The sequence below is a fragment of the Ochotona princeps genome, chromosome 16 (genome assembly GCF_030435755.1).
Source record: "Ochotona princeps isolate mOchPri1 chromosome 16, mOchPri1.hap1, whole genome shotgun sequence".
In the NCBI taxonomy this organism is placed as follows: Eukaryota; Metazoa; Chordata; class Mammalia; order Lagomorpha; family Ochotonidae; genus Ochotona; species Ochotona princeps.
The window spans coordinates 50,676,055-50,689,663 of record NC_080847.1 but is presented as its reverse complement, the minus strand read 5'-3'; the positions used below and the strand labels follow the sequence as shown (position 1 = coordinate 50,689,663).

Sequence of the window (13,609 nt, the reverse complement as noted above, 5' to 3'; positions counted from 1 at the left end):
CTCCACTTCCCATCCAGCTCCCTGTTTGTGGCCCAGGAAAGCGGCAGAGGATGGTCTGAAGCCTTGGGACCTGCACTGTGTGGGAGCGGTCCTTGAGACCTTGAACCCATGTGGGAGGCCCAAAAGCAGCTCCTGGCTCCTGGCCTCTGACCAGCTCAGCTCTGGCCATTGCAACCATTTGTGGAGTGAACCAACAAGTGGAAAATTCTCTGTTCTGTCTCTCTCTCTCTCTCTCTCTCTCTCTCTCTCTCTTCTTTCTGTAACTTCAACTTTCAAAGAAAAATTAAATAGATGTTTTTTAAAAAACTGTTGAGAAGAAAAACATGTCCTTTATTCTTAGAAATCTGTATTTAATTATTATCTGGGTCTTGCTATCAACTCATCCTTAAAAAACTTGTACATGAGGGCCCAGTGCCATAGCCTAGTGGCTAAAGTCCTCACTTTGAATGCAACAGGATCCCATATGGGCACTAGTTCTAATCCCAGCAACCCTGCTTCCCATCCAGCTCCCTGCTTCTGACCTGCGAAAGCAGTTGAAAATGGCCCAAAAACTTGGGACCTTGAACCTGTGTGGGAGACCCAGAAAGAGGCTCCTGGCTTCGGATCGGCGCAGCACCAGCCATTGCGGTCGCTTGGAGAGTGAATCATCAGACCATATCCCTGCCTCTCCTCCTCTCTGTATATCTGACTGCAATAAAAAAATAAATCTTTTTAAAAACCTATACATGAGTGAAAATTAGCAAGATTAGGATTATTGAAGGAGGCTGGGGGATGAGTTACGGGAGTTGTGTTTGGAAACTTTCTTAGCAGGCTTAACACACAGGTTTAACACACAGGTTTTCTCTGGGAGGGCCAGGACACGGCTGGGGTCTGTCTGTGTACTGTGGCCTGTGTGCTGTCTTTCTCCAGACTCCCAGCATCCCCAGGGGCTCATCTGTTGGTTCTGGGCTTTCCCTGGCTAAAGCCCCCTCTCCCCTCCCTCCCTCCTCCCGCAGCTCCACATCTGGTACTGATGTCAACAGCCAGGGTGGGCGGGGACCATGTTTTTCAGCTCCCGCCCGGCCTCAGGGGAGGGGCGGACTCCCCCTTCTGCGCTTGGACTGATTCGGTCACACACCAGGCCCAGCACCAGGCCAGACACAAACATTTATTACAAAAGGAGGCGGGGGTGGGGTGGGGGTGGGGGGGCCATTGGATCTGGCTTCTCCCATCACACTGGGACCCCCCACATGGCCATCAAGGCCCTTCTGCTGGGCTTTGTGTGGACCTGGAGGCAGCGGAGGGGCTGGGGTCAGGGAGAACAGGGGTCCCGTTTGAGCTGGTTACATAAGCAGGGCTGGGGGCTGGGTGGGCGTCACGCAGACCAGGGGTCTGTTTATCTGGAGAATCTGTGATGGGGTGTTTGGAAAGGGGCCCCAGTAGCAGTGCTGCAGGAGCTGGTACAGCTTGCGTCTACCTGGCTGTGTGGCCTTGGTGGCCAGGGGTCATTGAACACGGCATGTGCTAGGGGGCCCTGGGCAGGGACACTCTCATTTTTTACTTGACCCAGGAGGGGGCACGTTGCTTTCTGAGTAGGGCACCTGGAGACCCTGGCATTGATAAGGGTTGTGTGCCACGGCCACGGACATCTGCTTTGTGACGTTAGGGGTGGCGGACAGGCAGCTGCGTGTGGTGTACATGTCCGTGTGTGGCTGTGCCAGCCGGTGGAGCCAGCCTGGGCAGCAGCTGCCTTAAGGCCCTGGTGGCTGCGGCCGGCGTGTGGCGAGGCCTGCGACAGCTGCCTGGGCCAAAGGTCTGCAGCCAGAGGTGCATCAGTGTGGGCTGCCTGCGGTGTAGACTTGTGGCTCCAGAGACATAACTCCATCCTTGTCCCCTACCCGTCCCAAGTGAGGACGGAGGCCCCAACCATGCCATCACCACCACTACCACCACCCAGAGTTCCCCTCTCTTCAGCAGGTGCACTCGGTGCGCTGGAGATCAGCGGGGCCGCACTTGCAGCTGGAAGGTGGAGGGGACATTGAAGAGGCCACTGATGGCAGGCTGGAGGCTGAGCACTGTCGGCGGGCACGGGCTGTCCAGGGTGAACGCCTGCAGGATGGCCGTGAACAGCAGGAAGAGCTCGGCGCGGGCCAGGCCTTCGCCTAGGCACACACGCTTGCCTGGGAAGAGAGGGGGAAGAGAGTAGGGCTGTGGGGCTGAGCCAGGTCAGGCCTGGGGGGAAAGGGATAGTGGGTGGTGGGCAAGGGGAGGGGAGTCAGGGCTCCCGAGGGGCAGCCACTGTACCTAGGGAGAAGGGCAGGAATGCCTCATGCTTCCGGAACCGTCCCTCGTCATCCAGGAAGCGGTCAGGGTTGAACTGTTCCGGCTGCTCAAAGACCGTGGGGTCCTGCAGGACGGAGCCAAGGAGGGGAAAGACCTCCGTGCCCTAGAAGGAAGACAGTCATGTGACTCCTCAGTAGGGATGGAGTGTGGAGTCAGGTGTGAGGTGTCTCACAATGTCAGCAACACCGAGGGCTCTTCCATGTGATCACCTAGGTGATGGGTTCACACGTGCGCTACACATGGACCACCAAGCTGGTGTGAATAATGGAGAGGAAAGATGGGCAGCAGAATTTTCTGAAATCAGTGATATAAAAGGTCTTCAAAATATGCATTTAAAATTTTTTTTAAGAATTTAAAAGAGTTGAGGGAGAGCTAGAGACCTTCCATACACCTGCTTCACTCCCTATAAGAGCTGGGGCTGGGCTTGTCCAAAGCCAGGAGCCAGGAGCTTCATTGGGGTCCCCTATGCGGGCGGCAGGGGCCCAAGCGCTTGAGCCACCCTCTGCTGCTTTCCCAGGTGTGTTAGCAGGGAGATGGAATTTCCATGTGCACTGTGGGAAGCAACAGGTGATGGCTTAAGTACTTTTTTTTTTTTAATTAGAGATTTGTTTATTTGAAAGGGATACAGGAAGAGGGAGAGACAGAAAGAGATCTTCCATTGGCTAGTTCACACCCCAGATGGCCACAACCACCAGGGCTGGGCCAGGCAGAAGCTGGGAACCAGAAAACTCCATCCATATGTGTGGCAGGGGCCCAAGTCCTTGAGCCATCTTCTGCTGCTTTCCCGAGGTCAGCAGCAGAGCAGCAGGGACTCCGTGTGGCCCGGCGAAGCGGACGTGAGCACTGCAGGCAGTGGCCTCACTCACGGAGGTGCAAACTGTGGGTCACCTCCACCCACACGGGTGTCTGGAGTGAGTTCTGGGCTCCTGGCTTTGCTGTGGCCCAGTCCCAACCGTTGCAGACAGTCAGAGGGCGTGAACCTGCAAGCAGAAGATCTCTGTTGTCTCGCTGCCTTTCGAAGAAATGCAAAATGTATTCAGAAGGGAAAACGTGTTATTATGAAAAAACGATGCATAGGTATCAAAATCTTTTCTACCAAAATAAACCTGTATCCTCTCTTTTTCTCTCTCTATCACACACACACACACAGTGAAAAAGTCTAGGAGGCATATTATGACTAATATTTGTTACGATCAACATTATAGAATAGCATGAATATTCTATCATTACTATTAAATAATTATATAATTATTCATAATATAATGATGGTGAAACTAGGGGCCAGAGAACTGAGGCAAGTTACCCGCAGCGGCCCTTTTGGACAGAACCGACCTTGCCATCATTCCATTCTGCTTGGAAAACACAGGCTGTGAGTTCAAGTCCTGCTCCCACTGCTTGCAGGCTGGGCAGCCTTGACAAGCATTCTTAGTTTCCTCATGGGTACAGCGACAGAGTTGCTTTGAAGATTAGATATGTGTGCCAAAGCTTTCAGGGGAAGACCCGGTATATGGTATTGAGTAAGACTCCGAGCGCAATATCCGTGTCTGTTAGGATAAAAGATGCTTCTCGAGTCTGGGAGACATCTTCCGCCCTCTGGTGGTTGTGAGCATGAACTACTCTCGGATGAAGACGAGCCGGGAAGGAGGGAAGGAAGGTGTGCTCTGAGCCACCGGTCAGGGGCCTGAAGGCCTCACTTCTCAAAGTCCTTTCGGCAGTGTCTCCTCGTCTGACTGTGCCAGCCACTGCAGCAGGAGGCAGCATTAGGGTACCTGTGGGTCAGATGGGGAAACCAGGGCCCAAGAAAGGCCAAAGGGCAACAGAAACGTATCCAGAAGCAGGCAGAGTAAAAATCATGGGCGGGGAAGGAGGGAGGCAGGTGCAGGGGTGCTGCAGGGAGGGCACAGAGCCAGAAAGGCAGGTGGGGGTGGGCACGAGGTGAGCACAGCAGTTAAGACTCGGCCAGGGTCACCTGCCGCCACTGTCACGGTGCCTAGGTGTGAGTCCTGCCCCCACTTGCGATCCCGGGAGGCAGCCAACAGGTGTTCACGCGCTCGGGTCCCCACCACCTTCATGGGAGACCCAGGTAAGAGTTCCCAGCTCCCGGCTTCTGCCTGGCCCAGCTCTTAGAGGTATTTGGGGACATGAACCAATGGATGAAACATGTCACATCTCGCTGCGTGTCTCCTTGTCTTTCAAAAAGAATGACAAACAAAAGCTGCAACGTCTGACCGTCCACAATACCCACCTGCGGCAGGGTGTACCCTCGGAAGCAGGTGGTTCGCGTGAGGGCACGGGGCACGCCCATGGGCAACAGCGCCAGCAGCCGCTGGGCCTCGTGTAGAACCGCATCGGTGTAGGGGAGACGGGCACGGTCCGCCAGGCCTGGCGCCCGGCCTGCACCCAGCTCCCGCGTCAGCTCTTCTTGCACACGGTCTACACACAAGACAGTGGCAGTCAGGGGCGGCAGGGCCCGGTCACCTCCTGCACTGTCTCAGGTGGCCCAGTCCCTGACACACACATCCCAGTTTCCCATCGCATGCCTGGGAACCGTGCTTTCCCAAATGAGAAAACTGAAGACGCAAATTTTTTCCTCTTCACCAATGCTACCAGCTCCTGAGCGCCACCGTGTGGTCAGCTACTGGCCACAACAGCAGGTGACACAGCCGTCTGGCCTTAGAATGCCTGAGATTTGGGGGGTGGGCACCCCCAGCCCTGCACCTTCCTCACCCTGGCGGCTTCCGCTACCCCAATATGTAACGACCCCATTTTTCAATCTCGCCCCCTCTATCTGGGGTCTTGGGACTTCCTTGCAACCCCTCCACCCTCAATGGCCGGCCCAGGATCCCCACTCAAATTGTTTCAATTCCAGCTCCTTCTGGATCCTTCCAGTCCCCATCTCACCACGTGGTGCTTCTGTCCCCCCACCAGAGATCTGCCCCATGCCACGCTGGATGCCGCCCCGACTTGTTGTCCTCCACTCCTTCCACCCTCCCAAGACCGAGTCCCAGCCCCAAGCCCACGCATTCTCGCCACTGTGCCCGGCTGTTCTGTTTGCAAAATGCTCCCTCCCCAGCCCTCGCTCCTGTTCCCTAAGCCTGGCAGGTGCGCACGGCCCTTACTGTGAACCTGAGGGAACTTCAGCAGCAGTAGCAGGGCATAGCAGATGGTGGCGCTGACCGTGGACGAGCCAGTAAACAGCAGGTAAGTGACGGTCATGAGCAGGTTCTTCTCCGTGAATTCTGTGTTTGGGTTTTGCTCCTCCTGGATGAAGCCAGATCACAGAAGCCTCAGAGAAGGCGGGCTGCAGGGGGCAAGGTGCGGGGGTGGCATGCCGCGTGGCAAGGGAGAGCTTTGTCACAGAGTTCAAATGAACATTCGAGAAGGTCAGAAGGTTCTCTTTGGCTAAACTGCTTTTAAAAAGATTGATTTAAAAAGCAGAGTTACAGAGAGAGAGAAGCAAAGAGAGAGAGAACAAGAGGGAAAGAGAGAGAAGGAAAGACACAGAGGGAAATCCTTCCAAATGGCTGCAATGGCTGGAGCTAAGCTGACCAGAAGCCAGGAGTCAGGAGCTTCCTCCAACTCCCCTGTGTGAGTTCAGTAGCCCAAGCACTTGGGCCATCTTCTGCTGCTTTCTCGTGTGCATTAACAGGGAGCTGGATTGTAAGTGGAGCAGCTGGGACTCGAACTGGCGCCCACATGGGATGCTGCTGCTGCTGTGGGAGGTGGTTTTACCCTGTATGTCATAAAGTCAGCTCTTTAAAATGTTTTTTAAAAAGTTTTTTTAAAGGTGGAGTTACAGAGCCAGCTGTGATGACTCAGTGACTAAATCCTCCCCTTGAAAACTCCAGGATCCCATATGGGCTCCATTTCATGTACCGGCTGCTCCACTTCCCATCCAGCTCCCTGCTTGTGGCCTGGGAAAGCAGTCAAGGACGGCCCAAAGCCTGGAGACCCTGCACCCACATGGGAGACCTGAAAGAACCTACTGGATCCTGGGTTTGGATCAGCTCAGCTCCAATCATTGCAGCCACTTGGGAAGTGAACCAGCAGATGGAAGATCTGTCTCTCTGTCTCTCCTTCTCTCTGTAAAATTTGCCTTTCCAATAAAAATGATAAATGTTTGAAAAGGTAGAGTTAGAGATGCAGAGAGAGAATCCTCCAACTACTGGTTTATTCCTCCATGTCCACATGGCCAGAGCAGGGACAGGATGAAGTCAGTAGCCAGGAGCATCACCCTGGTACCCCATGTGGCTGGCAGAGACCCCAGGACTTGAGCCAGGTCTCCAATGTGGGATGTTGGCATCATCAACGGTGGCTTAAAGTGCTGTGACACAGCGCCAGTCCTGGACAACCGACTGATCTGGAGTCATCCCCTCTGCCTGCAGGGAAGCTGGGGTCAGGTGCAGTTACATACAGGAATGTGTTGGGGTCGTCTTAGCTGGTGGGCCCCATGTCCACCCCTTCAGAATCCTCCTCTTCATGGTCCATGCTGACAAGTTCCACATCTTCTCCAATGCTGACAAGTTCCTGTGGTTTTGATAGTGCCATTTGCTTTAACTGACAAAAGCTCATCAGGGCTAGTGCGTGGTGCAGCAGCATAAGCTCCCACCTGCAAAATATCCTTTCCTCCATAAACAAAAAAAAAAAGGATTCCTGCATCAGACTCCATGGTCCCACATCTCCACATTACTCCAAAATTTGCACAGCTCCACTGAGTCACTTCTTTAGGAAATCTATTCTATTTTTTTTTTCAAATAATCAATTACTCTCATGGAAGTCACAGAATGGGTTTTGCTAGGACCATTTGAAATTGCAAAGTTTCAGGCCTGGCACGGTAGCCTAGTGGCTAACCCCTCACCTTGCACAAGCCAGGATCCCATATGGGCATCGGTTCTAATCCTGGCTGCTCCACTTCCCATCCAGCTCCCTGCCTGTAGTCTGGGAAAGCAATCTAGGACAGCCCAAATCCTTGGGACCTTGCACCTGCATAGGAGACCCAGAAGAGGCTCCTGGTTCCTGATTTTGGATCCGCGCATCTCTGGCCATTGTGGCTGCTTGGGAAATGAACCAATGGATGGAAGATCTTTCTGTCTCTCCTTCTCTCTGTAAATCGGACTTTCCAATAAAATAATAAATCCTTTTTAAAAGAAATTGTAAGGTTTCCTAATTTAAAAAAAAAATCAACTATGCATTTGAAAGGCAGAGAGAGTCTTCCACCTGCTGGTTAAGTTCTGAGATGGCTGCTGCGGCCAGGTCTGGACCAAGCTAAAGTCAGGAACAAGGAACTCCATCTGGGTTTCCTGCATGCACCCAAGCACTTACGCCATCCTCGGCTGCTTTTCCATTAGCAGGGAGTTGGATCGGAAGCAGAGCAGGGCCCAGCAGGATAGCCTAGTGGTTAAAGTCCCCGCCTTGAACGCACCGAGATCCCATATGGGCTCCGGTTCTAATCCCGGAAGTCCCGTTTCCCATCCAGCTCCCTGCTTGTGGCCTGGGAAAGCAGTCAAGGACAGCCCAAGGCCTTGGGACCCTGCACCCACATGGGATACTCAGAAGAAGCTCCTGGCTCCTGGCTTTGGATCGGCTCAGCTCTGGCCGTTGCGGCCGCTTGGGGAGTGAATCAGTGGATGGAGGATCTTCCTCTCTGTCTCTCCTCCTCTCTGTATATCTGCCTTTCCAATAAAAATAAAATAAGTCTTTTTTAAAAACAAAGCAAGCAAACAAAAACAGAAGCAGAGCAGACAGCATTCAAACTGGCCCTCCCATCTGGGATGCTGGTGTCCCAAGAGGCAGTTGAACCCACTGCACCACGGATTTCTAGCTGGATGGTGGTAATTCACAAAAAGCTTCCAGTATGCATGGCGGGGGAGGAGTGCACAGGGGAGTGAATTGATGGTGGGAGTAGCTGGTAGAGGAGCCCAGTCACAGGACCTGGGAAGAACAGAGGGAGGAAGAAGGGAGAAGAGCCCCCAGCCTCAAACACACCGCAGATACAGAGCAGGGCGAGCAGGTGAGGACAGAGCCCTGAGAAGAGTCAGAGAGGTGAGCAGACAGGGAGATAAAGGCCCCGCCCCCCTGCAGGTGCACCGGGCCCCTCCCATGCCCAGCCCCTTCCACCTCCTACCTGGGCCATCTTCAGCAGGAAGGCATCCACGACATCACGGGCGGGGCCTGTGGCATCCAGTTTCTCCTGGTGCCTGCGCACCTGCTGCACAGTGAAGGCAGCCAGGGTGCCCAGGTGGCGGAGGAGCAGCTGTGTCTGGGGGCTGGGCAGGGGCCGCAGGAACCAGGAGAACATCTCATAGGTCTGTGGGGGGCGGGGGGAGGCCGCTGTCCTTAGGGCTCCGGAGGAGGGTCTTGGCAGGAACCTCCGGGGTGGGTGGGTGGAGAAGGCTCCCGCCCACTCACCTGGGCCCACGGGGAGCTGGTCCCCCTCAGGGTACCGGCAGCCGCCCTCACCACAGCCTGGAACTCCTCATCGTCGTAGGCCATGCGGAAGCCGAAGAGGAGGTAACAGGCAATGTTGGAGGTGGCCTGGGCCAGTAGCAGGGAGGGGTCAAAGGGACTTCCTGGGAAGAACAGAAGGCGGGGATGGAGCCGAGGTGGAGCATGCCCCCAACTCTCTACGAGAAGCGCCAATGCGCGCACACGTATGAGGGAGGGAGACTGACAGAGAGACAGGGGTCCAGAAGTAGAGCGAAGACAATGCCAGGGGGACAGAGAGAGTGGTTAGGACAAGAGTCCAAGAGTGGAGGACCCCAGCGGGCTGGCCACAGCCCTTGTGCACAGGCACTGGCAGGGCTGGGGCCACGCCCACACCCAGGGACGACTCCTCCCACCTGGGTCCACCTGGGCTCCCCACTGACCCTGGAGATCAGGCCCACACCTGGGGACGGCTCCTCCCACCTGGGCCCCCCACTGACCCTGGAGATCAGGCCCACACCTGGGGACGGCTCCTCCCACCTGGGCCCCCCACTGACCCTGGAGATCAGGCCCACACCTGGGGACGGCTCCTCCCACCTGGGTCCCTCTGAAACCCCACTGACCCTGGAGGTCAGGCCCACACCTGGGGACGGCTCCTTCCACCTGCACCCTCCCAGATCCCACTTGGCCAGCTGACCTTGGGGGTCAGACCCATACCAGGGAACAACTCCTCCCACCTGCACCCTCCCTGACCCCCCTGAGCCCCGACGCTGACCTTGGGTCTTCCGCAGTTCCTCCATTAGGTTCTGGGCCTCTGCCTGAATCAACTCCTCGCCTTCTCGCCTTCCCATGCCCACATCCCGCAGGGCCAGTGTGGTGAACCGCCTCAGCTGCCGCCACCGCTCCCCATTGGCGAAGAAGACCCCTGCGTGTGTGGACAGGCAGAACTCCATGAGGGGATGGCCCCTTGAGGACCCACTGGCAGCCCAGCTCAGAGCCCAGGACTGGGAGGGCATTCGGATGTGCACACAGGAGGACGGGGCTCCTTGCATGCATACACTGGGCCCTGTGGCCGATGACCTGGCAGCAGTAAGCAGGAGGAGCGTGATTAGCCAGGGGGAGTGGACATACTTCCCTTCTGCCACATCCCCTTCCCCAGCATGACTCAGGGGCTCCCTGTGTGGCTTGTCCACTGCACCCACACTGGTCTCCTTTCACTTCCCCACACTTTCCCTCCCTGCCAGGCCAGGCCCACCAGGCCTTCGCCCCTGCAGCTCCCCCACCTGCACCCCACCCAGTCCCGGTTAAAAAATTTCCTGCACCCTTCGGGTTTCAGTTCGGATGCCACCTCCTCTGGGAAGCCTTCCTTTCTCCCTGCTCTCAAAGCTGCACTTGTCTCATTACAGACCTGGCTCCCTCCCCTGCTGTGAGTGAGACCCCTTGTGTGTCTCTGACACCTCTGGGTGCGTCCCAGAGCCAGAGCAGGGCCAGCCACTTCTCCTGTCCACCCTCACGCTTTGGGAGTTGGGTCCTTCTGTCTGCAACACCTCCCACTCTGTGTCGCAGTTCACACATCTCTTCCAGGCGGACTTCCTGGATAGCCCCATCCCTCCACACGCGCTTCCTCTGTATCCCTAACGGGCTTCCCTCATTCTTCCTGGCCCGGTCCCCTCTGGCTGAGCCTCCCCTAGCCCAACCCTGACCCTGAGAACTGCCCCTGTCAGGGTGACACAGACCAGCCTCCTGTGGCCTTGGGGCTGTGGGGGAGCAGGACAGGGGTTGGCCCCGGGCTGTGACCCTGTAGCAGCCAGCATGGGCTCCCTGATCTGAGCCCCACTCCCCACCCCACCCTACACAGGTGACTAATCATTGACATCAACACCTGGTCGTCCTGAGTGGCAGCAGGTGCTGGAGGCTCCTGACTCACCATGGCCATCAAAAGTCGGGTCCAGCGTCGCCAATGCTCCCCGCCCAGCAAAATCCTCAGCTTGACCTCCCAGGGCCTCCTGCACGGCCTCATGTCCCACCAGGACCACCACGCGGCGCCAGGGGCCCAGGTGCACGGTGAACACCGGCCCGTATTTCTCACTCAGCTGCATGGAGGCACAGAGGCAGGAAGCAAGGCTGGTTAGCGGCTGCCTCTTCTAGCCCAGGTGCCACCCCTTGCGGCCCCGGCACTGGAGGGGCTGTTGGGTCTGGTTTCTGCTCCCTCTCCAGGAACCCTGCTCGCCTACCCTCGGGCAGATAAACAACCCCCGTTCTTCTTGTCCCAAGCTCCCTCCCCTGACACATTTTTCAGCCCCATTTCTTTGCTTTGGGTCCTAATCTCTCACCGCAGGGACAAGCCAGAACCAGCTCTGGGCTCAGAAATTCTCACAACATTCCCCCCACCCCTATCCCCCAGCAGGTGCTGCAGGACTCCTGCCCCCAATCTCACCCCCCACCCCCCACCCTGCTTCTACTCCTTGGGCTCTATTCCCAGTTCTTCAGCATGGGGAAGCTCTTAGTACTATCACCCCATGCCCCCCAAGGTTAGGAGGCCTCACACCACAAAAAGTGGTTCCCTGGCACTGGAGGAACGGCACTCCAGTTCCTTCAATTAAGACCCTTCCTCTCCCCTGGGTCCGCCACACTCCGCCTCTTCCCATCCCTCCAGGACACTACCTACCCACACACACACACTTTCAGCTACAGGCCCTGTAGACTCTTGTGCCCCAGGACCCTCGCCCCCCATCCCGTCCCGACTCCTTCCTGGGAGACTCAGGGGGCTCCCTCTGGCCTGGCATCCCGATTTCCGTCCTTATCCCTCCTGGGGCCCTGGGGCCCCGCCCCTCACCCGCAGAAGCCCGGGGTACAGCCTCCCGGGACGGAGCTGAAGCAGGTTTCCCAGCAGCGGCAGCGGCCTGGGTCCCGGGGGCAGGTGGCTTGGCACCCGGGGCAGCGCCAACGTCAGCAGCAGCAGCAGCAACAGCAGCAGGAGCAGCAGTGCCCAGCTGCCAGCCGCCTCCATCCCCGCAGGTCCGCTGGGTCTCCCGGCGGCCGCACGCGTCTGGGCGGGTTAGAGGTGGGAGCCGCCCGGCCCCGGAGAAATCAGGCGGCGGAGGCGGGGCCCGGGTCCTCCTGCCCGCCTCCAGGCGCGCCTCTCCCCGCCGTCCGCGCCCCCGGCTGCCGCCTGAGGTCGGGGTAGGGGCCACGCACCCCGCAACGGGTCCCCCAGGTTTGCTCCGAGGGTCTCGCGGTGGTAACAGCGCCTCCGACACCCCAGCTGCGGGAGGGTGGGGCAAAGACAAACAAGAGCAACCTGATGCGAACCCGAGACTTTGCTCTCCTGCCGGTTGGCCACACCCCGCGCCTGGGGGTGACCCCGCGCCGCTCTCCGCGACTCCCAGCTCCGCTCGGTTCCCGGGCATGCGAGCGCGCGTGCGTGCGTGCGGGTGTGCATGTGTGTATATGTGTGCCCGGGAGCCTGTGACCTCTTCCCGACTGGGAGGGACGGCGGGGACCTGTAGCCACAAGGGTCTGGGGTCCCGGGCAGCGCCTGGGCTGGCCCTGAGCCATCCATTCATTCACTTAGAGACGCTGCGTGCAGTGATTGGCAGGCGGGGGAGGCGGGGAACTCTAAAATGAGGCTAGCTCCGAGAATTGAGCAGGAACTGTCATTCTGTGAAATGAACTGGTGTCCGCCCGCTCCTAAAGCTGTTTTTTTTGGGGGGGGGGGGTTCGTTTTTGCACGCTCATCAGTTGACTGGTGGCTGGCGGTCCCTAGCTGGCTTCAGGATGGAGGCTGTGGCTGGAAAGACAGGCTCTGAGGTTTGAGTCCACGACAACTTCCCAGCTCTGACAGGCACTGAAGGTCAAGCAGTGATGGCATCCATCAGGCCTGTGCAGTGATGCTTCAGCCAATCCCCCAGAGGTCGGGGTTGCAAGAGCTTCCGGATGGCTGGGCTGGGCGGGTGGAGTCTCTTCCTACCACCTCCCTCCCACCGCCGGGTTGTGGAGCCTGAGAGAGCGTGCAGCTCTGCCTCTGCTCCCCAGCCTCTCCTCGCCTGTGTCCTTTGTCATCTCCCTTAGCGTCGGGGCCGGCGCAATTGTTTCCCCGAGTCCTGGAGGCTGCGGCAGCAGGTGCACTGTATCCCAGCGAGGGAGTCCTTGGCATTCCAAATGGCATCTGAGGTCAGGGGTCTGAGGGCCTGGAGGATCCAGGATCTGAGCCTCTTTGATCTGTGGAATGTGGGACGAGATGCTGTCTTCAGGCAGGACGTGTGGGGTGGGAGCTGAAGCCATCGATGGCTGCACCAAGATCACCTGTCTCCTGTGAAGGAGATGTGTCGAATGTGTAGTGGGAGAGACTGAGGCAGAGGGGAGGTGCTTTTTTTGTTTAATTGTATTTTTATTTGGAAGTCAGAGTTACAGAGAGAAGGCGAGACAGACACGTCCTCCATCGGATGGATGGTTCACTCCCCAAATGGCTGCAACAGTCAGAGCTGAGCTGAGCTGATCTGAAGCCAGGAACCAGGAACCTCCCATGTGGGTACAGGTCCCAAGGCCTTGGGTCATTTTCCACTGCCTTTTCCAGTCCATAAGCAGGGAGCTGAATGGGATGTGCGGGCAGCCAGGACCAGAACCAGTGCCCAGATGGGATGCTGGTAACACACTTTCGCTTGTTACACTGGGATACTGGACCCTGAGTCTTATTTTTTTAATACTCAGGAGTGCTGGTGCCCACAAGTGGGTATAGGCCAGTTCTAAGTCAGTGTTGGCTACTGTTTATTGTCAGATCCTTGTTGGCATCTGTAAGTGACATACTACAGTATGTGTTTCACAAGCCAGATGGGGTCCTGGTCTTGAGCAGGCATTCACAGCC

At 57.1% G+C, this 13,609-nt stretch overlaps 1 protein-coding gene across 1 annotated transcript; it reads right to left on the bottom strand.

Annotated features, from left to right (window-relative positions):
- Positions 1-1,512: 1,512 nt before the first annotated feature.
- LOC101530414 (cytochrome P450 2S1) lies at positions 1,513-11,813 on the bottom strand. The gene is made up of 9 exons (XM_058674246.1): positions 11,582-11,813; positions 10,673-10,838; positions 9,521-9,670; positions 8,731-8,891; positions 8,447-8,629; positions 5,442-5,583; positions 4,568-4,755; positions 2,284-2,425; positions 1,513-2,159 (listed from the first exon to the last, which is right to left on the bottom strand). Exons 1-9 carry the CDS (start codon positions 11,753-11,755, stop codon positions 1,978-1,980), a joined length of 1,488 nt encoding a protein of 495 aa, XP_058530229.1. The 5' UTR covers positions 11,756-11,813; the 3' UTR covers positions 1,513-1,977.
- Positions 11,814-13,609: the final 1,796 nt, after the last annotated feature.

What these genes read in the sequence shown, in the direction of transcription:
- LOC101530414 (XM_058674246.1), bottom strand. Translation starts at nt 11,755, where the DNA reads ATGGAGGCGGCTGGCAGCTGGGCACTGCTGCTCCTGCTGCTGTTGCTG. An exon ending in CCAGCTCCCCGTGGGCCCAG is followed by an intron (nt 8,630 to 8,730) that starts GTGAGTGGGCGG and finishes CGCCCCCCACAG; the next exon opens with ACCTATGAGATGTTCTCCTG. An exon ending in GAAGTTCCCTCAGGTTCACA is followed by an intron (nt 4,756 to 5,441) that starts GTAAGGGCCGTG and finishes TCTTGTGTGTAG; the next exon opens with ACCGTGTGCAAGAAGAGCTG.